Source organism: Corvus kubaryi, unplaced genomic scaffold (assembly GCF_017639235.1).
Source record: "Corvus kubaryi isolate FWS band 111438036 unplaced genomic scaffold, C.kubaryi_AGA036_p1.0 37397, whole genome shotgun sequence".
Taxonomy (NCBI): domain Eukaryota; kingdom Metazoa; phylum Chordata; class Aves; order Passeriformes; family Corvidae; genus Corvus; species Corvus kubaryi.
The window spans coordinates 3,824,995-3,848,256 of record NW_024581136.1 but is presented as its reverse complement, the minus strand read 5'-3'; the positions used below and the strand labels follow the sequence as shown (position 1 = coordinate 3,848,256).

General features: G+C 41.9%; 1 protein-coding gene across 1 annotated transcript in view; it reads left to right on the top strand.

Moving 5' to 3' along the window:
- The window catches only part of PAX3 (paired box 3), a 74,509-nt gene that overhangs the window by 37,681 nt on the left and 13,566 nt on the right, over positions 1-23,262 (top strand). Inside the window, exons 5-6 of the mRNA XM_042042365.1 lie at positions 12,142-12,347; positions 22,225-22,390. Of these exons, the coding sequence (XP_041898299.1) occupies positions 12,142-12,347; positions 22,225-22,390 (372 nt within the window). The remainder of the gene's footprint in view (positions 1-12,141; positions 12,348-22,224; positions 22,391-23,262) is intronic.

Below are 23,262 nucleotides of genomic sequence, written 5' to 3'. Positions count from 1 at the left end.
ACAACAAATGTTCTAGGCTTCTGCTGTGAGCCCAAGGGCACAACATTTGTGTGCTACCAGGGACAGAGGTATTGGAGTTACTGATTACTTGGCCAACAGTAGATGAAGGCAAAAAGTCCACTACCCTCTCAAAGTAGCCCTCTAGCATTTGTTTCTGTGGTTTGTGATCCCCTTGGGCAGTATTAAACCTGGGACCCTGGATCTCCCTGTCCTGCTTGTCTAACAATAAAAAGGAAGCCACTTAGAAAAGCTGCCAAGAGCTGGTTTCTCTGTTGATCTCGGTTTTCCTTTGCGGACACAGGAGGCTGGCTGGCAGTGTGCAGCTTTTATTCTTTTCTGTCTCTCTGCTATTGTGCAGAGTTCACTCTGGCAGGCTCCCCCTGGACGCATCTGGGGCATCTGTCAGGCCCCTCTGTCGGGCTCTGTCCGGCTGGGTTGCAGGCCAAGTTTTGACTTCCTAATCTGTATTAACCACTTTGATGTGGCTCTCAGCAGGGTTTGACCTAAAGCAGACAGAGAATTGCATCTCACAATCCATAGGGTATGAATTGAAGAAAAAATTAGCATTTTAAAAATTTGCTGTCAAATAAAAAGAAAGAGCATGATTTTTGCTGAAATTCAGTCGGGTTTGAATGCTTGTCTTTTCTAAACTTCCTAGAAAAGCCCAGCAAAATATGTTCTGCCTGTTTGCATAGGCAAAGAGGGCGAGCTCTGTGTTAGTGGTTGCTGTTCTTCCAGTACTGATCATGGAGGTTTTTCTCTTTCAGACTGGATTTACAAGATGAGATGCTCAAGCTCTCATTTTAGGACCTGTTATGTTTTCATACAGTGGCAGGAAAATGCCAAGCACTCTGGAGAGTCTGCTTTGGAGAAGCCCTCTTGCTTTTGAATATTCTAGAATATTATGATGTTTTCAGGAGAAATTAGAAACAAGGAGAACTACTTTTATTTCCACCCAAGAAAGCTCTCTTGTTGCATGTTTTGTGATGGAGCTATTAGGACTCTCACTTGAGATGTTCCTGGGTACCCAGCACTGCATGTATGAATCTTTTCAGGCTGTGGTGCTCTAAGTTGTGTACAAGTTGATGAATAAAAGAACTCTGTTGTGTGGTGCCAGAGCACTGGAAGGAAAGATGAAACAGGAGCCAGGATTTTTATAGCTGATATAAAGCTTCTCCCAGATCTTCTCCTGCTTCCCCCTGAAATGTTGAGGACCTCTGGGGAAACAGAGTGAACCTTTAAATAGATGCTATCAATTAACCCTACAGCCGAACAATTAAAGATAGCTGATCTTACAGAGATGAAAGATTGTAGCTAAGAAACTAGGCATGTTAACTTTTCTGGATTCATCTGTTTGCATTTTGGCAATTTTCCCCCCTAATTTTAAATATTGCAAATCTGATTTGGGACACTTTCACTGTTATCTTTGAGAATTTGCCCTATTTCTGGAGGGTGAAACCATCAGTTTTAATGAAACCATTGATTTTCAGTGTGTGGGAGATCATCTAAAAATGAGCTGCTCTTCATGCTCCAAAAAAACCCACAAGCAGTTTCAGTGGGTTCCCTGCCTGGGTAAAAGGAACTAAATTTAAAACCTAGTGTCTTCTGAGTGTGGACATTCCTGATGCCTGAGGGTGGTTGAGGGCTACATCTGAGTCTAGAGGCTGAATCCAAAGACCACTGACACAATGTGATTTGCATTTAATACCAGGAATGTAGAACTAGATTCTTCAGAGTCTCTTTCTTTGGAAATGGCAAGGAGTAAATGAGTTATAGTATGTGTGGCTTTGTACCTTACATATCACTTAAATATTCTCTGTTTAGACAATCACTTCACTTTAAGTCATTGCGATTCTGGATGCTTATGTTGTAGGGACACTGTGGGAAGAGGGAAAAAGGAAATGAGTGAAAATATGTTTTGTAATGTTAGTGTCCAAGCAAAGCCTACAGGACTCATCAACAGGCATTCTGCCACTTCTGCTGTATGCATATGGTGAATGGTTAAGAGAAGCCAGTGTGTTTATCTCACTAAATTTGGTGCAGAGTTACTTCTTCAGTTTTTGGGGCTGCTAGTAATTTAGAGAGACAGTTATAAATAGGTTAATATGTGTAAAGGTTTCAGAGCTGGTGATATTAAGTATGTGTATATTTAGTCAAATAATTTTTGACATCTCTACCATTAGGCATTCGCCAGTAACCATTGTTCCCGCAGGTTTTCAAGAACATTTATCAGCATCTGTCAACAAATAGTAAATGAGAGCAAATGTATGGGAATTACATATGTCTGTGGTGTAGAGGCTGGATCCAGAGTAACTCCCAGCTGGCATGCTGGGACTTCCATGCTATAAAGGTGCTGGGGGGCTGGCTGCAGACCAGCACAGCCCATAATTCCCTTTCATTAACTGCTCTGAGGTCAGCTGGTGCAGGGCTTTTTTCTGTTTTTCTTATTGGACTGAAAAATTGTGAGTTTTCTTTGGAAATTAAGCTTCCTGTGTTTCTTTGGAGCAGATAGCAAGCTGTGTACCTTGCTTCATTATTAGCAAGCCAGGGTCCACGTCCTCAGAGCACTGTGTGTGCACTTTATTTTCTCATGTTTGTTTAGTGTCTGTATTTTGGCAGTGCTATGGTCAGGTGACATCTGTGAGCTCCAATAGCTTTTGTGATGTTGGTAGGAGACAGTTCCCAGGAAGTGTAATTAAAGGATGATGCCAGGAGCTCATGGGTGTGCAAACCTCACAGGGTGAGGAACAAGGGAGCATCTGCAGGTGACCAGCTCTTGGATGGACTCAAGGTAATTACTGTAACAGCATCACAGGCGCTTTAATGAATGAAACAGCATTGTGTGCTTCAGGGAATCTTGAGCACAGAGTCCTGCACCCCCCCATGCTGGCACCCAAGGCAAGGACTGGAATGAGAAACCCCACAGGAAGTAACACAAAGAGGTACTGAGCACCCTGTTGCTATCCCGTTGTAGGGTCCTTTTATCCCAAACACTGGAACAACCATAAAGACAGGGGCTGTCTTTGGCCAGTGGGACTGGAGGGCTCAATACTCAGTAGGACCAGGTTTCATGACAGAAGATGATGGATTTTGAGGTCAGCACCCCAATTCTTATGTAGTTGTGATGGAAGTGACCTAGAGTTACTTACAGCTTTTGCTGGAAAAGAAGTATTTGGCAGGAGTAAGTAGTGTCTTGGAAAATCAATCAAAGAAAAAATATTTGGTGAAAAATATAAGCTATTTTGACTGAAATCTGAAAAGCAGAGGGAAAAAAAATGAGTACTTTTAGTTTTCTCTTACAAAAGTCTCCTGCAAGGTTAAGTGATTTCTAGAGGAAACTGCGTGTATTCAATGACAAAATGAAATATTCTGTTCAGGAAAAAAAAAAGTCTGGAAATATTTTGGCCATTCCAAGTCCTGAAAGTGATAAATAGAGATGGTCATATAACTCAGTGTACCTCTGGAGTGGGTTAAAGGGGCTTGAGGGGTGGTTCAGCTGCAGCTGTGGGTTTAAGAAGAGATGATAAACTTGATTTCCCACTGAGACTTTGAGGAGTGTAATCATGACATGGAGATGAAGCTATCTACAACAGCTTGCTCTGCCAGTGTTTGGAATCAAGAATGTTATTAATTCAGGTGCTAGAACTAATTGAGACAAATAGGAAGTTTATTAGAACATTTTCCATTTTTTTTACTTTAGCCATCTGTACAGTTTCTGCTTTCTTCAAAAATATTTTAGCAATAATATAAGTGGAATGAGTGAAGAAATGCAGAGCTGTTGTTGAAAAATGCTCTTCCCCTCTTGGTATTCCCAGTAGTTTGATCAGCTCATATAAGTTCAGGAGTTCTGTTTGCATGGTGTTGTTGCAAAGGATTGTGGCAAATATAATTTATAGATTTTTTTTTTTCTTCTGAAAAATCCACACTGCCTTACACAATTGAGAGATTGCTGACAACTCAATTATTTGCAGTGCTTTAACTCACTAATACAGTCTCATTATTTGTCCAGAGACTCCTTCATTTGCTTTATTTAATTTCTCAGCTGACAAATTCCATCTCCCAGGATACCCAATGTTTTCAGTCTTAATTCGTTACCAATCAGCTCTTCCATCAGCTGATATCAGCTTGAAGACATGATGCCAGTCTTTTCTTAGTATGTTCCGGGATTTCTGCAAGGGAGATCTAGCTTTCCTCCTAAGTCTCCCTGTGTTATATTAAAATATCACCTAAAATATCAAATTCCTAAAGTTTCCTGGGAGAAAACCTCATTTGGATTTGTGTATTTAGTTTCCTTCACCTTTTTTTAAATTTAGGATAAAAAGTTCTTTAATCCTCCGGAAGTTTTTCCTTGAAATGTCCTAGTATTTGTAAGTGAACAGACGAGATGTTGCAATACTTAAATACAGTACTCGTGTTCTCAGCGTTAACAGGGATGCTCCCTGTGGGAAGGGCTGGAAAAATCCCCAGACGTGGGCACTCGTGAGCTCCCGGTGAAAAACGAGCTGTGCTTTTGCCTCCTGTCGCCGCTTTTTGCAGAGCTGCTCGGAGTGGCCGGGCTGCGCTCGGGGGACCGGCCCGGGGTGACTCCCAGCCCGGGGACAGCCCCCGAGTGTGCACTCTGTGCCGCAGCGCTCTGCCGTGCCCGGGTTAGCGCAGTGCCGGCTCCCTCTCGCTGGGCTCTCCCTGGATCTGCTGGGAAAGGTGGGAGAGACTGAGCAAGGGTCAAAGCCTGCCTGGATCCAGCTTTGCTCGTATACCAGTAGAAACAGCAGACTAATCTTCTGAGGCCAGTGAGTGGAAACTCTACACAGTCAGCGAGGCAATTTTGGCTTTGTGGGGAAAAATGTAGCAATTTAATTTTTATTTAGTCATTAAACCTGAGCTAACACTTATGTGAATATCAGCTTTTGAAACCGCAGAGAAATCTCCCACAGGGTACATGACTTTTACCAAATCACTTTTTTTTTTTTTTTTTTTTGGATAATCCAGCTGTTCAGGTAAATCTGATTGAGGAGATTGGTCTTCCTTTTTGCCCTCCCTTGGGTGTGCTCCCTGGACTGTACACATGCATGTGTGTGTACTCCATGGACCACAGGATGCAAGTGCTCACTGCAGTTCCTTTATATTTAGTTTTCAATGTAAAATAATAATGTTAATAATGATAATAATTATAATAATGACAATGATAATAATAATAGTAATCCCCCAGTGCAAATTTACAGCGGTGAAAGTTGGTATCAGACCCATATGAAAAGCTGTTAAGTACTTTAGCATTACTTGTATCAACAAAGCAAATCTCTTTTTGGCAAAGAAGGTGGGGGAATAAGAAGAGATTTTTGTAGTTGTATTTGCAGTTTCCTTTTCCCTTCCTTTCACTCTAGAAATTCTTTATCCTTTCATGCACAGTTGAGAATTAGCCATTTATTCTTAGTGCTGGCGATGCAGTCTTTGATATTTAAAATGGAATGTGTTCCTTTTTGATGCTCTGTGGTTTTGAATGAAGTACATGCTAGCAGATTAATGGTGCAGAACAGTTAGACACTGGGCATTTTTTTCTCTTTCCATATTATTTCATCATTCAAAAAAAAACTAAATACATTTTTAAAAAAGAAGAGCCTGTGAATTGTCTATTGTTTGTGCAGTGAAATTGTTTTCACAGTGTTGTCATTCTCTTCTAAGTTGAAATCACTGAATAGCTATGAGCTGTCACATTTTTTGTCACTTATAACTGCATCAAGCTGTGCTGACAAAATGTCCCTGCATAACTGTTAATATGCATTGTCATTTTAAGCATGAAACAGTTTAGCTAATGATTTATCTCTTATAATGCAGCACTTGGGGCAGCTGTATGATTTGTCTCTTTAGCAAGTCAAGTAATTTCTTTAACAAAATGTTAAGCACAGATGGGCCATAGGCTGTCAGTTAACCATTATTGTGCATGCATCTGCTTGCCTTCAATGCACTGTTTTATGTATTCAGCCACTTACTTAGGCACAGTCCTCTGAAAAGCGGAACCTACTCTGATTGGCAAATAAAATGTTCATTTGTCTCTTCTTCCTATTGTTTTGTTTTGGTAACACATGTCAGCAGCTCAATTACCCAGTTCATTAACAGCTCCCAGTGGACATGATGGCCAACCCATGATAAGGAGGGCGATTGTGGCACATATGGTCAATAATAGCCTGTCTCTTGGTAATTGTAAATAAAAGTCACTGTTGGCCATTTCCTTTTACTGCAGCTACTGTTTTCCTTTTCACTTTGCCATACAAAGCACACTTCTCTATGTGAATCAGCCCAAACGAAATAAAAATACCATCCATTTCTCTCAAGAAGATCACTTTTATCACTGCAGTGGTGGTTGTTTCCTTTCTGTGCTGACTTTCCAGCTTAGAGCTCACAGGATATGGGCTTGCTCTTTTCTAATTCCAGCAACGGATTGATTGTACTTATTAATGAGTTTACTTAAATAGCACCATATTTTCTCAACATTTCTCTCATTCTCTCACTGCAGATTTTTTTAAAGTGCCTGTGGAGTTTTAAAAAAGCCATTTACAATTTTTTTTTGTAAGTATGCCCTTTACAAATAGCAGTGGTTTTCAAAGGAGTAATTGAAGTGTGACTTAATCCTTGTTAGATGAGTGATATTCCTGTCTGGAACAGAGGCTTTCTCTTTGGTTTCATTTTTTCTTCTTTGATATATCATAGTCAAAATGCCAGTAGAACTGGTTAAAAGCAATTCTACTATTTGTGGGTATTTCACATGGTACTAAGTACTGTGCTGTTTTTAGCAAGGTTGAGAATTTCTTTATATATTTGCCCATCCTAAATTTTCACTTTTAATAGGAAAAGAGAAGCATGTAACAGCATTAGCATGTTTTATCATAACTTGTCTGAGAAATCTTTTGTGGCTGCTTGTTTCATTCTTTGTTTCTTGAAATTTGCTTTTGTTTTTCCTCTCAAAGAACAGGAGTCCAGTAGATAACAAGTTTTGGGCTGTGACTTAATAGGGTAAAACTTGGGGTGTCAAAACCCCCCTTCTGTCTTCTTACCCCATGGATGGTGAAGCACAGAAAACGAACACTGAATTGGGTAAAATTGCAGCCCTGAGTCTCAGTAACCTTGCCCAAAAGTGCTTTGGTGGGAGCACCAGAACCTAAAATTTAGGGGTGCTCTTCTGTTGCTTGAAGCATGCTTTATCTTAGATAAACACGGCATTCAGTTGTGGTGTCTAAAGAGCTCACAGGTGGCCGCGGGGTGACTTGGGACCCCTGAGCTCATCCCCTGCTGCCTGCCATATTCATAACTAATCTGTAGTCTCCTCCCCGGGCTGCAGGCACTCGGGGAGTTGTTGAGTGTCAGAGTTTATTTGTCCTGGTTTGATTAGCACAGACCTGGCAGGGCATATTTTCTTTTTAATGGCTCCTTGCTGTGACAGTGAGGTTTTGGGAGGAGGAGGAGGAGGAGGAGAGGGGGAGCCTGGCGTCATGTTTCTCCAGGCAAACACAGAAAAATGAAGGGCTGATGTGCTGTGAGGGAGAGAGGTGCTCTAGAGTCTTCATTATATTTTTTATGGATATAAGAGCCCACCCCTAAACAGAACTGCTGAGAGGGAAGGAGAGAGAGGGCTGTTACCACAAAATAAGGATGTTGTTCTATCTTCCTGTGGACTTTATTTTGAGGAAGAAAAGGATGCTTGGTGTGTTTCTATCCTGTTGACTGTTAAAAACCAGCTGCCGAAAGCCTACCCCAACACAAACAAGGATCCAGGCAGGAATGCCCTGCTCCTGGCCATTGCAGGGAGTCAGCACCAGAGGTGTGTTTGGGGAGCACCTTGGGTGCTTCTGACACCCCCATCCTGGGGCAGTTCTGCTGCTCTCCTTCCCTTTCCTCCTTAATTCCCCCGCAGTGTGATGGAGGGCTGTGTTTGAGCCCCCTACCTCTGATGGGAAGAGGCAGTGTTGGAGGGACGCCTCCAGGTGCAGAGGTTTGGGGAGGGGGAGCTGGATTAACCCCTGCTGAGCATCCCCTTCACCCGGGCTGCCCTACCCAGCCCCCCAGCCCGCCGCCCCCGCCTCCACGGCAGCCGCCTTTGTGCCTCCTGCATCCTGCCAGGCAGGTGTCAGAGCCCTGAATGCGGGCAAAGGCCCCACTGATGGATACCACAGATGGAGCGTGGAAATCGGCCCAATAGGCCTCAGCCACAGGCCATTTCTTAGGACCCAACAAAAGCCTCCAAATAAGTCAACAAAAATCCCAAAGATCACAAAGAGAAAGTGTCATTTGTCATTTGCTGTGGGTTTGTGTGGGGGTGGCGGCCCTGCTGCACTCCCCTCGCCTGCACCCGAGCAAACACGAGGAGGTCACTCGCCTCGCCTCAGCCTGGATGGCTGCGAGAATCAGACAGGCGCCGGCAGCCACTGCTGCCCTGGTGAGCCCCAGGGCCGGCAGAATGAACACCTCAGTGAGCCCCACAGCCAGTAGAGCAAACACCCCGGTGAGCCCTAGAGCTGGGGCTACCCTGTGCACCCCAGGGCTGGCAGAATGAACACCCTGGTGAGCCCCACAGCCAACAGAATGTACACCCCAATGAGCCCCAGGGCTGGGGCTGCCCTGAGAGCCCCACAGCCTGCAGAATGAACACCCCAATGAGCCCCAGGGCCACCAGAATGGACACCCTGGTGAGCCCTGGAGCTGGGGTGGCTCAAGGGGGAAGACCCTGTGAAATTAATCTTGCTTAAATAAAGAACTGAGAAGATGGATGTGGAGGGTAGCTAGCTAATAAAGAGCTACCACAAGCCTCCCTGGCCTTTGCTATTTTTAATTTTTTTCATTGTCCTTATTTTAGTGAGATCCATGGCTAGACAATTCATTCTGGCTGTTACACTAGGTGGAAGAGGCTGTGTAATACATTATTAAAAAATGTAACGGTGCGTGAAGAGCTGCCAGAGAAATTGTGCTTCCCAGGGTCACAGGATGATAACCTCTCCAAGATAACCTCTCTGCCTGCCTCTGTCAGGTGCACTGTGTTGCAGCCCTAATGCATGGGCTTTAAATGGTTGTCATGTTATTGTTATTTAATTATTCAAATGAAATGTCTTGCTGAGAGGAAGAACAGCCCACAGAATGACCTCTTGTGTGTCATTTTGTTGTTCGGTTTTTGCCCCGATGTGTCTATTTACAGTGTTTGGAAAAGGGATGATTGCAGAACTCCAGGTGACCAAATGCCTGTGACATTGGGCAGTGGGGTTTTGCATTTGTGGTGATAATCAGCATGCAGCACTTCCTTAGGCCACCAGATAGGTCACGAGCAGTTAAGGGACAAATAATTTCTCTTTAATTCTGTAATTCCTTTTTAAATTATTCTTTGTGACTCAGCAACTAGTAGTGCTGTTGGCTGCCTCTCCCATTTTGAGCTGTATAGTAAGAGGGGTTCCGGTGATCCCAAGGAGTCCAGCCAGGGAATCTCCCAGGGCACTGAGTCTCCTTCTTCTATTTATAACTCGAGGTGTTGGAAAATTAGAATCATTAGAACACACGTAAAGGTTAGTGATACGCATGTTTTTTGTCTGTGGAGGTGATGGATGTAGAAATAACCCAGCTAAAATCTCACCAGCTTTATCTGTGCTGAATAATATCTTTGTATATTATTGAAGTCAATAGTCCTGTTAGTGAGATACTGCTTAGAGAGAGGGCAATGTGCTGTGGCTATTTAACGTATATAAAATAAATTCTGCTTGTCTACAGGTTGAGGTGTATCCAATTTTTTTGCTTAGCCAGTACTGATTGGCTTCTCAACTATACAAAAGTCTAATAATGGTATTTTAATAGCAAAACATAAGAATAAAAGCTTCCTTGAGGATAGTAATACTTTGTAAGAATACTTTGTAAGAAATAAAACCAGTACAGTTTGTAGTACAGACATGTAACTATCCTTAGAGATTACATTTGTCTGACTTTAACATCACAGGGAAAATAAGACAAAAGAAGCTAACGTTTTCAATAAAGCTGCACATAGCAGCCAGGCCTGGCAAAAGGTAATGCCAGTGAAAGCAGATAGGTATGAAAGTAATTTCATTTAATATACATTTTTCCCCTACTTTAATTTTATTACTTTCTCTTTAAATTCTTGCACTTGATTACGCATATTTTTCCGGACTCTTAGATACTATAGGTTTTTTTTTAAACTGGTTTACCTTTGTTCCTTTCATATACTGCTTAGTAAAATATAAAGTGAAAATGAAATGAAATCAGGGTTTCAGTTCTGCATTCTCTTGCAGAAAGGAATAAGAGCATAGGGAAACATCCCAAGATTTTGCTAAGTCTTTATAAAATATTTTTAAGAAGTTAATGATATGTCTCCTGATACTTCCCACTCAGTTGGTGAGGGACTTCATAAATTTAGCAGTAAACATCCCCTTTAAATTGCAGTTTTAGCTGGCTTTTTATAGGCAGATATGTAGATGTTTGAAGAAGTTCTACACATACATATGGAGTCTGAAAGAGTAGTGAAAGAATTCCTGACATCTTGGGATTTGACTTCCTTTTCTTTTAAACTCATTGTACACAATAAAAGGCAGCTTTTGTCAGAGGAGTTGTCTCCAAAACGGACATTTCTGAGCTCTGTTTCAGATCTCGCTACACCAGGTAAGGGCAGAGTGCAGTGGTAGCCAAAGTGACCCTGGTAGTGTGGCTGGTGTGCTCTCCTCCACCAGTCTAGCTGGGCAGTAAGTGCTGTACTGCTTAAGGTGAGTGATTTATATCTGAGAGTGACATCGGGGAACTATATTTAAAATGCCCTGTTTCTTTTTATTCTTGAATGACAGCATGGAGCCGTCCTGGAGGGTTGTAACTTGGCAGTTGCTGAGGAAGGCAGGTGTCACTTGGGACCCCAGCTGAGAAGATTTGGGATTTGTCACTAATTCTGACAATGTTAATTATGTTAATTTTGGGATACTCTAGATTGCCTGTTTAATAAGGACTGAACTTGAACTGTTTGGGATAGGATGTTTGTGCTGATTCTCCTTTGTTCTAGAGAACAGTATTCTCAAAAATGAGAACCTCTTAGTCCAGTCTTACTTGCGACAAACCTTCACGGCAATTAAGAGACTCTGGGAGTTGATGTTTGTTCAGTATATCGATGTGGAAATCCATAGGAGATTCTCCTTATGTCTGTGTGTGCTGGGTCCAAGATATTGATGCTGTCTGGAAAATGAAGACACCTTTCACAAAAGAGCCACTGGTCTAGCAGTAATTGTTCTTTTTTTTTTTTTTTTTTTGTGTGCAGAAATTAATAAACTTTTCAGCTGAATTATCCAAAAAAGCACTTTGTGTTTCTCATGCTCTAAGTAAACAGATTATTTACAGGTGTATTTATTAGCTCAAACAGCTTGAGTGAAATTGGAAGTGTAAGATAGCTAGAAATGAACATGGTGGGGGGTTTTAGCTGGAGCTTGAGAAACAGTTTGCTTCCAAACACATTACATTAAAAGGATTCTATTAAATCACTGTCTATATCAATAATTTCTTTGGCATTGTTGAAGTAGTAGCAGCAATGCTTGTATTTCCATTGAACAAGCAGTTTCAGCATCGCTGGGGAGTGTCTGCCCTCTTTAGGTGGTTTCCCCTGAAGACTCAGGCGAGAAGGAATGCTGGTTGCCTGGACAGCAGCTGATGCAAGTGAAGACTGGCTTTGAAAGTCTACTTTTTGGTTCATTATTGTTTGCTGGAGAAAGTGAATGTGGTTGGATAGTGGAAGAGGCTTTGCTGCCTACACAGTTATAGCTCTGGGTTCAGCTGTAGCTGGAGTTCACTTGATTGCCAGGGGAAACAAGCAGTGCTGCTGGGATCTGGCTGGCCCTGTCTGTGACCTCACTATCTCCATGCCTGTGAAGTTCAGAGTTTCTATATTGATTTCTCTATAAACTGCTGATTGCAAGAGTTGGTAGCCCCTTCCTGGGTCATGTTCATGCTGTATGTGATTTGTTTCTTGGTGAGTTTCCTCAAGCTCTGAATCAGGGTGTGTGAGGGGCCTTTGGTCCAAGACAGCCTCCATATGAAAGGATGTCATTGACTGATTCAGTATTTTGCTGTTCTTTCTCCTTAACTAAAGTTAATTTTTGCCTTTTTTTTTTCTTTTTTGAGCATCAGCACCTCAGTCTGATGAAGGCTCTGATATTGATTCTGAACCAGATTTGCCTTTAAAAAGAAAGCAGCGTCGCAGCAGGACAACCTTCACAGCAGAACAACTGGAAGAGCTGGAAAGAGCCTTTGAGCGGACACACTACCCTGACATTTACACTAGGGAAGAGCTTGCGCAAAGAGCCAAACTCACAGAGGCTCGTGTCCAGGTATGTATTTACAAGCTGCCTAATGAAAGGAGTTTCCTTTTCTGTTAGCGTTATATTCTTACATGATCCTGCTCCGGAGTAGAAGGAAAATGTGAAACAACATTGTTTACAGCTGTAGGGTTTTTATGTCTGTACCTGGACGTTGGTTTTTAACTGTTTAAGAGAAGCGCTTTAAAAAAACTTTTGTGTCTTCCCCATTAATTTTTCCATACCTACCATGAGTATAATACTGAATCTTTGGAGAAGAAGAAGGTCTGATATCCCCATTTGTTTGTTTTATGCATTTGACAGCATTCTGCATGTAATCAGGTCAGCTGTTGTGCCAGTTTATGGTTATTAAACTGATTTCATCTGGTTTTGTCTGGGTTTTCCAGGCATTAACAAAGGAGAGAAAAACATTTTTTAAAGGACTGTGTGTCTACAGAGCCATGCAGGTGAGCAAGGTGGCTGATGCAGTATCTACAGTTCACTTTTAGGTTAGATTTTGAAGTTGACTTGGTATAAACTCTGTAATATCTCTTTTATCCCCACTCTCAGTTTAATTCAAAAGAAAAAAAGTGCTCAAATAACTTCTAAGCCTCCACAGCCTCATGTAGATATGGATTGTCTAAAATAAGCTAATGTACTGGAGCTGTAACATGAAGTGGATTTAAATTTTTTGAAAAAAACATGAACCTGGATTTTTAGCTGTCTAAACCCAGGAAAACAGCAGCCAAATTATTCTGGAGTAAGCTGCACCCCAGAGTTCAATTTTCGTTTAGGACTTATTCTGTTTCATATCAAGGAAACACATCCTGTGAAAAGTTTAATACTGCAAGCAGAATCTTCTGCTGCTCTTTCACCATTTGACATTTACAAATTGTTGGGAAAAGTACACCCTGTTTAAATCAGTCGGAGTTGCAAGTGTTACTAAGCAAATGTGTGGTTGGGTGACAAGCAAAACGTTGAAGCTTGTGATCTAACAAAGGAAGAGAAATGAATGGTGACTTGTGGTCTAATCAAGGACACAGGTGAATTTCGTTTCTTTGGTGAAATGCTATTATGTTTTCACCTTCGAAACTCAGCCTGAGGCATTCAGACTGTGCAAACTGATATAAGCAATACAAATACCCCTCTGATTTTTTAAGACAATCATGGCTATTGCAGCATGGCTGTATTATTGAGCATCTGTCTTGAAAGGCCCAGACTTTTTGAGTTTTACCTGCTAAATGTTTTTGCAGAAGACTTCACACCACATTTCTTGTAAGTGTTTGTTATGACTGTGGGAGAAAATCAGATGTGTGGATGAATTTGTCTGGAAGGCAAACTCAGTGGTGCATGACTCTTTTCTTAACGTGTTTACTGAGTGAAATGCTTGCAAAACAGCTTCATATGTAGACTTAGGCCAGGTAAGACCAAATCAAGCTCTGGGAATCATTTGCACACAAACATAATAAAGATAACTTACCTCATAAGTGTTGTTAGCAAGACGAATGGGATCTAGGATATGATGTTTTAGTCTATGTTACCTTCAGTGGAAAAATATGATAAAATGAAAAAGACCTTGTTCATGTTTTTCTAAATCAATGACCCACAGCTAGAAGAAAAGCAGAACTCTCATTAACATAACAGCTGTCTTAATGTGGCTTTAACCCTGTGACTTTCTACATTCCTCATGGCTTCCTTGGTTCCCTCGAGACGCATCCTGTCTCACACCGCTCGTATGATCTACAGCCTCAAGAATTCCCCAGTACCTCTGACATGGATATTTTACCTAACCCAGCATGGAAGAGAGTTCCCAGTCAATCAATGATTAAAATACCAGAACAAAACCTTTCTGGATTAAAGATGAGCTGGGGTTGAAGTAACCAGCCTGTGGGCAGTTTCCTAGTGCACTCCATCTGTCTGGTGCCCTTGAAGGCTGGCAGAGTGATTTAGCAGTGGATTAAGGGATACAGGATTTGCCTTATCAGCATTCAGCACCTCTCTATAGCCCCTTAAAATAGCCACATATGATGGGCATGAAATAAAAGATGACCTGTAAAAAGAAAATAACCCTAAAAGACTTGAGGCTGAGAGGGCTGGATAGCCATACTGAAGTAGTATTCAAGCTTTCTTAGTCACACTTCTTTTTTTGGTAACAGTATGACAGAGATCAGAGATAGCAAATTTTATATGGATATGTACACAAAGATCTCTTTGACTGTTTCCCAATAAAGCGTCATCTAAAAGAGCTGGCTCTTGCAGCCTGAATCCAACTAAGCCCAGAAATTTACTTATTTTTTTCCTTTGGAGGTGTAAGATACAATTTTGTAGAGTTGTTTATATTGTCTAGGTAGTTATTTAGTTGATTACAAGTGGATCAACCTTGCTATTCCCTCAGTCCCTCTGTGTAGCACTTGCATCTCATGTTTTGTTTTCTCTACCCTGCCACCCCCGTGCTTCCCCTTTCCCTTCTGTTCCCTGAGGCCGTCTATTACTCTTGTGAAAGGAAGAGTCTTAAACCACTCAACCATGTTTTTTCTCACTCTGCCACTGCTGAGGGGTAACCAAATGCATGTTTCTAACATAGTTGCTTGGAGGTGGGGAAAAAAACTTCCCTCTGGTCTAGGATTAAGCTTAAATCATGTCAGCCCCTAAGGGGAATTTTTGAGAGCTACAAGCAACTGAAAACAGGCTTTACACTGTGAATGTTTTTTGTGCACCTAATCATGGGGACAGGAAAGGCTTTTGGGGAAAGAAGCGTTCCAACAAACTTCACGTTGTAAGAGTCATGAGATATGTGACTATAATCGTTGCAAATATTTCAGCACTGTGTGTAATAAAGAATTAAAATGCTCCCTGAAATTCCTCCTGTAGTGCCTTTCCGCTCAAGGACTGTTGAGTCCTTCCCCCCACTGTTTGAACCTAGATGTGATGTGGAGCCAGGACAATCTCTTCTGCTGCCTCTTCCAAAGGCACTTGCTCTTCTCTGCACATTAGATGCAGAAGGAAGGGGAGAGTTATTTGGTCTTGTGCATTTGTCAGATAAAATTCAGAAAGATAAGCACTGTTCCAAAGGAGGACCCTTCATTTAAAAATAAAAAAATAGTAATACTCTGGGAACGTGAAGTTAAAGGTTTGCATATTTTGAGTAAAATTGCAACCTTGCAGTGCTTTACCCGTCCAGTTTAAAACCTCATTAAAACTATCATTATGTTGCAGTGCAGGCCCGTGAGGTCTGTGGCCTGTTTTTACTGACAATCTGAAGGCAAATTTAAAATGTGAATTTATCTCCAGTGTAGATCAAAAGCTCTTTCTGAGCTTCAGGGCTGTGGAGTTTTGGTTTCTGTAACAAATGGTGCATAAGGAATGAAGTGGGTAGTATCTTTTCTGGCCACCTTTGATTCCCACATCAAGCTTGTTTTTAGACCTAGGTGGACTGGGCAAGCTTTGGCAGCAGCTTGGGGCCTGTTTCAGATTGGTGGTGGGGAATGTTTACGTCAATCTTTTGGCAAAGGATTTTTAAATAAGTTTCAGGTTTGTCCTGTGGCCAGCCAGGAGCCTGCCTTGGCCAATGGGGGCTGGCCATGCAGGCTAATCTTTTGGGGCTGTGTGTTGATGGCAGGCATCCCAAATTGCCAGAAATGTGGTGCATGAGACTTGTATATTGGATCATGTTAAGGAGTGCCCCAGCTGTATGGATCCTTGGGGCAGGAGGCCCTTCTGTGAGAAGCAGCTGGCACATGGCCTCCCTGTTTAACTCCAAAATGCAGTGGGAAAAATTTGGTTGGATTCTTTTTCATCCATGAATAATGGTGAAAAAGTAGGGCAAGTCAGGAACAATTCTGAATCGTGACTGCTTCCCACCCTGAAGAGTTTCTTCTCAGCCAAATCCAAGTTTTCAATTGATTTCCTTGAAAAAAAAAAATTATCAACAGAACATGTCTGAAAATTTAGGCAGATCTCTCCAGGCTACTAGCATGGAATTGAATGTTCCCATGTCAAACTTGTAATCAGATTGTAAGCTATTGTAAAAACCTTATTATGACCTCAACAGATAAGTCCCAAGAGCTCAGAAGTCTTCAGTAGCTAGAAGAAAAATTATTTTAAAAGTATATTTTAAGTGTTGTGCTTGCATATTATTTTCTTCATTTCACTGTGCTACAGGGAGGGAAAGAGTTCAGAGAGGAGTGAGGGGAAAGGTGAGAAAAGTTATAACTCTTGAGCTAGTAGTAAGGTTTAAAGGCTCTGAAGTCCAATTTCTCAGCTTTAATAGTCTTTTCTCAGTAGAAAACAGTGAAAAGCACTCCCTGAAAAATCACTGGGGAGGGGCAATCTGTGCCAAAAAAAGTCTTAACTTGCTCTCAGCCCCTCTGAAGTGGTTTGAGCCTGTAGACTGAACTGCCCAGTCCTATGGGAAGATGGGGCAAAGGAATGTAGGATGGATTCAAGAATACTTAAGACCTTTCAGCAGATCTTTACAGTTATTCCTGATGTGGTTTATGGAGAATTTCTGATGCATTTTCTTGAGACTGAACCTCTTGCATCATAAAAAGGCAAAAGAAAGAAAATGCTGTGTGCATCCTTGCAGTAGATAACCCTGTAATTGCAGGTCCCCCCTCCCCTGTAAAGGGGAAATTCTTATGGGGAAATTAACCAACTGCATTTGTATGCAGACCCAAGAGGACATTTTTAAATATAAAGGAAAAGAGGGATGTGATTTTGATTGTCTCTTTCTGGTCCCTGCTGCCTAAGGGCTCTAATTAGTGTCACTTTAACTTATAAATACACAGTTCAATTTGCTTATTACTCAATAATTTTCAGAACTATTCCGCTGCAGCTTTTTAGAAGTATCATTGTAAGACTGAGTCAAAGTCTTCTCAAAGAAACCTAGGAGATCTAAGTATGCTGGATCACACTGGGAGGTGGTTGGAAGTCCCTAATCACTTTGGCACAGTCTTCTGGCTTTTTAGTCTGTGTTGATTTTTTTATTTTGTGTGTGGTGTGTTTGGTTTCGTTTTGACTTTCTTTGCTTTTGTTTTTTTTTTGTTTTGGGATTTTGTTTGGTACGTTTTTTGCTTTTATTTCCCCCCTCCCACCCCAGTATGTTTTCAAAGAACTCTGATTTCCAGCACATTGATAACCCATAGTATCCTAGACAGCATCACTTCCCATCCTCATAAAGAAAAGGCTTTGGCAGGCAGGGAACCTTCAGCCTTGTGTCATTCCCACTGGTGGCCATGGCATGTTGCTCTCAGCAGGCTTTGGGCACAGCTTTGGGGTGCTGTGAGGGAACATGGTGTGCATCTGTACACAGTGGACCCTATTCCTGTGAGGCTGGGGGTGTGCTGATGTCACAGCCAAGCTGATTTTCCAACTAGTTGTGCTAAAAAGCTGTTTCTACTCTTTCTTCATCCTGTGGCTGGTCCCTGGCAGTGCTTTCCCTGCAGCTCATCGTACTGATGGTGAGCCAGGATGGAAACTCACAGTACTGCAAAAAAAAACAGAAAAGGGAAGATAAAAACTTCTTTCCTGTGCACACCCTCGAAGGGCTGCTGAAGTAAGTGAGGTCTGACATCTGTAGGGACTGCAGGGCCCTGAGGCTGTCTGTAGAAGTCACACTGCCGTGTTTTGCAAAGGTAACAGAGTTGGCTCTGCCCAGGCTGGTGCAGCTCAACTTTGTTTGCAGTTTCCTTCTTCAGCATCCCCTCTTCCCAAGGCACCCCTGCTCCTTCTGGCACAGCCCACATTCTTTCCCTGGTGGAACATCTGCCAAGGACTCCGGCTTCCAGGATGGTCAGACTTTGTTTTGAACATGTGAATTTTGTGGGAAGAGAGAGGTGGGGAGTAGTAGGGTGGGGGAGGCAGTTACCATGAAAAATATCATGAGGAAAAACCAAACCAACCCCTCCCTTCCCCCATCTAAAATCCATCTAAAATTAGAAGTGCCGTTAACAATACATCAGTCTTTTGACTTTGTGTGTTTCTGGCACTCATGCTTGCAATGGTCAGGACTTTGTATAACAAAATATCCATGGGTTTTTTGCAACATTCACATCTTGAATGTTTTGCCCTGTTGAATCAGAGATCTTTTTGCCTTAAAAGCACATAGAGAACTCTGTGTTTACGATCAGACTGTCAAAATGTCAAGGCTAATTACACTAGTGTGTTCCCAAGTGAATAAATGCATCTTCTAAAGAATATCCTGTTGAGATCAACAAAATAAGATATTGGCATGATCACTTGCAAACTACTTTAAGAAAAAATTATAATAAGAGGCAGGATCTAAATATTAGGAAATAGAGACGAAAGAAACATATTAGTTCACCTTATCCACTCTACATTGGTGCAAAATACAGTTTTTTTGTTCTGGTGCAGAGTGATTTCTTTTTTGGTCAGTCCAGTCCCAGGTGCTTGAAAAACTGGAGCCTCCAGTACTTAAAGGGCTACTTTCCCCCTCTTTTGTCCTATATTTCATTCTCTTCAGTTCTATTTTCGAGATAATAAATTTTGGCCAGACACTGGGATTCAGGTTTGTTTCCAAATCATCTGGATAATTTACATTCCATCTTTGAAAGTGACATGGGACCCAAGGAGTCCAAGCCTCACTAAAATGAGTATGACTTGGTTTCTGTGCAGACATAGTTTTTGAATGCTTGGGTCCCTCAGCCAAGCCGTGTTTCCTTTGTCCATGTTTAGATAGTTTAGAGTTTGATTTCTGTTGTGCCCTCTGCAGGGTGGAACTTTCTCACAGAATGATGCTTGAGATCTCCTCCAGGGCCTGCTTTGTACTGGAAGCATCCCTGCATCCAGGTGATGATTGTGTGCCTCTCAAAAGGAGGTTATGGAAGAACAGGAACATCCTATGGGGGCCTGCTAGATTTGAAAAGGCCCCTCATACGATGAGGATTTTGTTATGTTGGTGGAAGTTGAAATCTGTTGTACATAAGGCGACATTGTATTTAAATCATATTGGAAATGTACAAACAAAAGACAATATTTCCCCAGGTGTTTACAATATGTTTCTAAGCAGACACACTGGCTTGTGGTGACTAGATTCATTTTTAAGTCTTGGCCTGAGATTAGCAAAGTTTTTCAAGATTTCTTTAGTGGTAGTAGTGTACACAGATTTTTCATGATACATTTGACTAATTTTAATAAGCATCACATAAAATGTAAATAAAATATTTAAGTTTGAGTTATTTAGGTTTCAGTTACTGAGTTTCTAGTAACTTTTTCTTGATTTGGTGGCTTTTTTACTTTCGTTTTCTTATGTGCCTCTACCATTCTGTAGTGGTGAGCTTGTGTGGTATTAATGGCAATAAAACGTCCTCTGCAGTTTTGAAATTGTTCAAGGGGTTTTGGTGAATTAATTTTCTACTAACTCTGGTGCTAGTCAGGTGCCATCTGCCTTCCTGCCACCCGGGGAAAGCAAGGGGCCAGTGCCAGAGGACTGTGCCAGTGCCATGGGTGCCTGTCAAGTAACACTCATTTAGCACATCCCAATCACATAGGACTGAGGCGGCAATACACAGTCTTGTTTCTGCACAGCCTGGGCAGGTTTCTGCTCCCCTGCAGAGTCCCACTTTATGTAATGGAGCTCCAGGTGGCAACAAACTCTGCACAAGGATGTTCATTTTGTGGCTCCTGCAGACTTTATGATACCATCGAGTGTGTCCCTTTCAGGGATGTCTAATAGGTAGCTGCAGTTCTGGAAAAAATACAAGTCTATAAAATGAGCCAAAAATCTGTCTGTAAATAAAAGTATAAAACTTAGCATTTATGTAAATTGCTTACTACTGAATTAAAGTTTGGGATCTGACTCATTTTAGTAAAGATCTGGAGTTTGAAGGCAAATGCTTATCTGTAGAGGAAACAAAATCTTGTTACCTCACTTTCCTGAACGAAATCCATTTACACAGTGTAGTCAGTTCTTATTCCCGCAGCATTTGGAGATCATCAGATAACCCTCTTGACCTGAAGAAGAGAGAGTGTCAAGGAAAAAAGCCATCGTTAATGACCTGGGTCAGCTAATTACAACAAGCGATTTCTGTTCCCTGATCACTCTTTGACCTCCATTATCCTTCCTAAGTGTTCTTTCGATCTTTAGCAAGGTCTCTTTCTTGCTCTACAGGCTGAATCTAGACCCATCCCCAACTACTGCTCATTGCAGGTTTTGCATCTCCACCCTACTCCTTGTCCCTGCCAGCTGCTTTCAGACATGGTTCATGTGCAGACAGAGGCGGAGTTAGTATGTACAGCAAAAAAACAAGAGAGGGATTTGTGACATAGAACAGAGGCTCCACCTATCCCTCTGTCCTGTATCCTAAACCGGAGTGGGAGTGTATAATTGAGGAGTAGATGTTGCAGCCAAAGGAGGAGGCAGCTGTGTGAACTGAGCATGTCATTCTGAAAAGAGGATGAAGTCAGAACAAACTACATGGTGACAGATGGCCTATGTCAGAAACCAGATGGCTCAGTGAGTCCCAGCACCCCTGTCATGAAATAGCAAGCAGAGGAGAAGCCCACAGTGTAGCCCAAAATGTTGTTACCCTCTTATATGAGGGCCACTCATGGCTTGTAAATGGTGTTAAACTTAGAATCCCAGTCTGTGATGCCTGATTCATAAGCCAGCAAGGGCTGCTTGCCGGAAGAGTTACAGATCTGAGCCCCGTCTTACTTATACAAATACATCTGTATGTGGCTCATCAGCTAACATGCCTCAGTGGCTTTCAGGCCAGCCTGCCTTAAAAGCTGTGCAGATCTACTTTATCAGATGTTAACACTCAGTTCAGGTCTTATCTAATTGATTGGATCTATAGATGAGCACTGCAGCTGCTTCAGGGTGTAGGATTATGAGCAACTGGCTGCTTGTTTACAAATGTGTGCGGTCTCTGTTGCCTTAAGCAGCCATTCTTTCCCTCAGTGCTCCACTATGGAGCTGAGAGCTGTAATCAAGAGCCTGCTCTGACCCTGCAACAAGGCACTGTGCCTGCACCCTGCTTCAGGCACCCCTGCACTGACTCCTTACCCTTCCAATTTATGACGTGTGGAATCACTATAATATCAAAATTAACAAATGTGTTTTGCAACTACTATTATGTCTGCATTTGTGAAGTCTTACCTCTTCCTGTCTTGGAGGTAATAAGAACCATCCAAGACTTGGAAAACTTAAAACATGAACTGAGAATGATGTGAAGAAAAGCAGATTTATAGCTAAAATGTCCCACAAATCCAAACCCCATCTGGTCGGTGCACTGTCCTGGGAAAGGATTTCAAAGTGGTTCTGAAATGCTAATCTAGCACTGAAATTCTGACCTACTGTTGTAAGTTTATTAAGAGATGTTTTGTACATATGTGAATACATGAAATCTTGCTGGGAGGGAAAACTTGCTTGTGTATTTTGTACATGGGACTTGTATTTTTCAAATTAAAAAGCTTAAAGTTCTGTTGGTCATTAGGGTAATATAGTGTCCTAATATGTAAGTACATGCCCCTTCTAACAGTGCAGTAAGTGATGCCACTAACTTGTCAGCAAATTAAATATAAAGACAGTACAGTATAGACTAAATAGCTGGCACTTAATCTAAGTGGAGAGGTTTTCCCTTTCTCACTAAATCCAGCACCATAATTATAGTGATTAAGAACATTAAAACTTGAAAGAATAGCCAGTTTTTTTTCAGGAGAGGCTGTATTTGGGAGGAAACTATGGATCAGAATTCCTGTGTTGCATCTGTTGGACCACGGAAATGTGTGCCAAGGGCCCCTTTCTTGTCTAGGAGCACTTGAGTTCAGTGTGCATCTTCTGCATCTCTCATCTCAGACACTGAGTGTGTTTGAAATACAATGCCATTATTTCTGATACGTCTGTATTAAATGTGCAAAACTCAAATGTTCATATTTAAAACATTTGCAGGTCTGGTTTAGTAATCGTCGTGCCAGATGGAGGAAACAGGCAGGAGCCAACCAACTGATGGCTTTCAACCATCTGATCCCTGGAGGATTCCCACCCAGTGCCATGCCAACTTTGCCAACATACCAGCTCTCTGAGCCCTCCTACCAACCCACCTCCATACCGCAAGGTACAGTAGCCCACAGGTACTTGGTTAAAACAGTGTTATTGGGGGGTTTCCTGTGCTTATCTGTTGTAGAAATATTTTCTTTTCTAATGTGTTGGCTAATTTAGGGTCTGACTCAGGGATGACCCTGCAAGCCTGCTTATTTTAAGCGCATAAGAACTCAGATTTGTTTTGCTGCAAGAAAGGGGTGGTTCCATGTGAAGGGTGCTCTCCAGAGAAATAATCACCTCCTGCCCAGCAGTCATGCAGCTTTGGTAAAGTGATGTACACTCATCCCTGTCCTGCCCCTGCAATGGCCTGCTTTGCTGGAAGTGTCTGGTGTGGTGTAGAAGGAGGCAGGTGCACTCTGTCCTCATTGTGACTACCAGTGATGAAGCATTGGAACTTCTGTAAATGCTCTGAATATTTACCTGGCAGTGGGAAAAAGCAGCTATTCAGACAAATACTCTGAATATTTACCTGGCAGTGGGAAAAAGCAGCTATTCAGACCACCTTGTTTCACATCAGACAGTAGCCAGTCTCAGTAGGGTAAAAATTTTTCTTAATGTTATCAGAAATTCTGTGAACTTTGATGGATTTGAATAGGAGGGAACAGACCCTCAAATCTAGGCTTTGTTAGATTTTACTATTAAATAAAAACCTTATGGGTGAGATTTTATAAAATAAGTTATGTGCTCTTATTGCTTCCTTCTTGAGATTTGGATGCTAACTCTTGGTGTATGTTCCAGTTGAGGGAATTTTTCAAAGCCCAGGGCTTCTCCCATCCATTCCTAGGCTTGATACAAACCGTGGTGGGATTTATGAGCTATGGCCAGGAGGGGAAAGCCCGTTACCAGTCTTATAAGTAAATAAATATTTTCCTTTGTTTTTATATA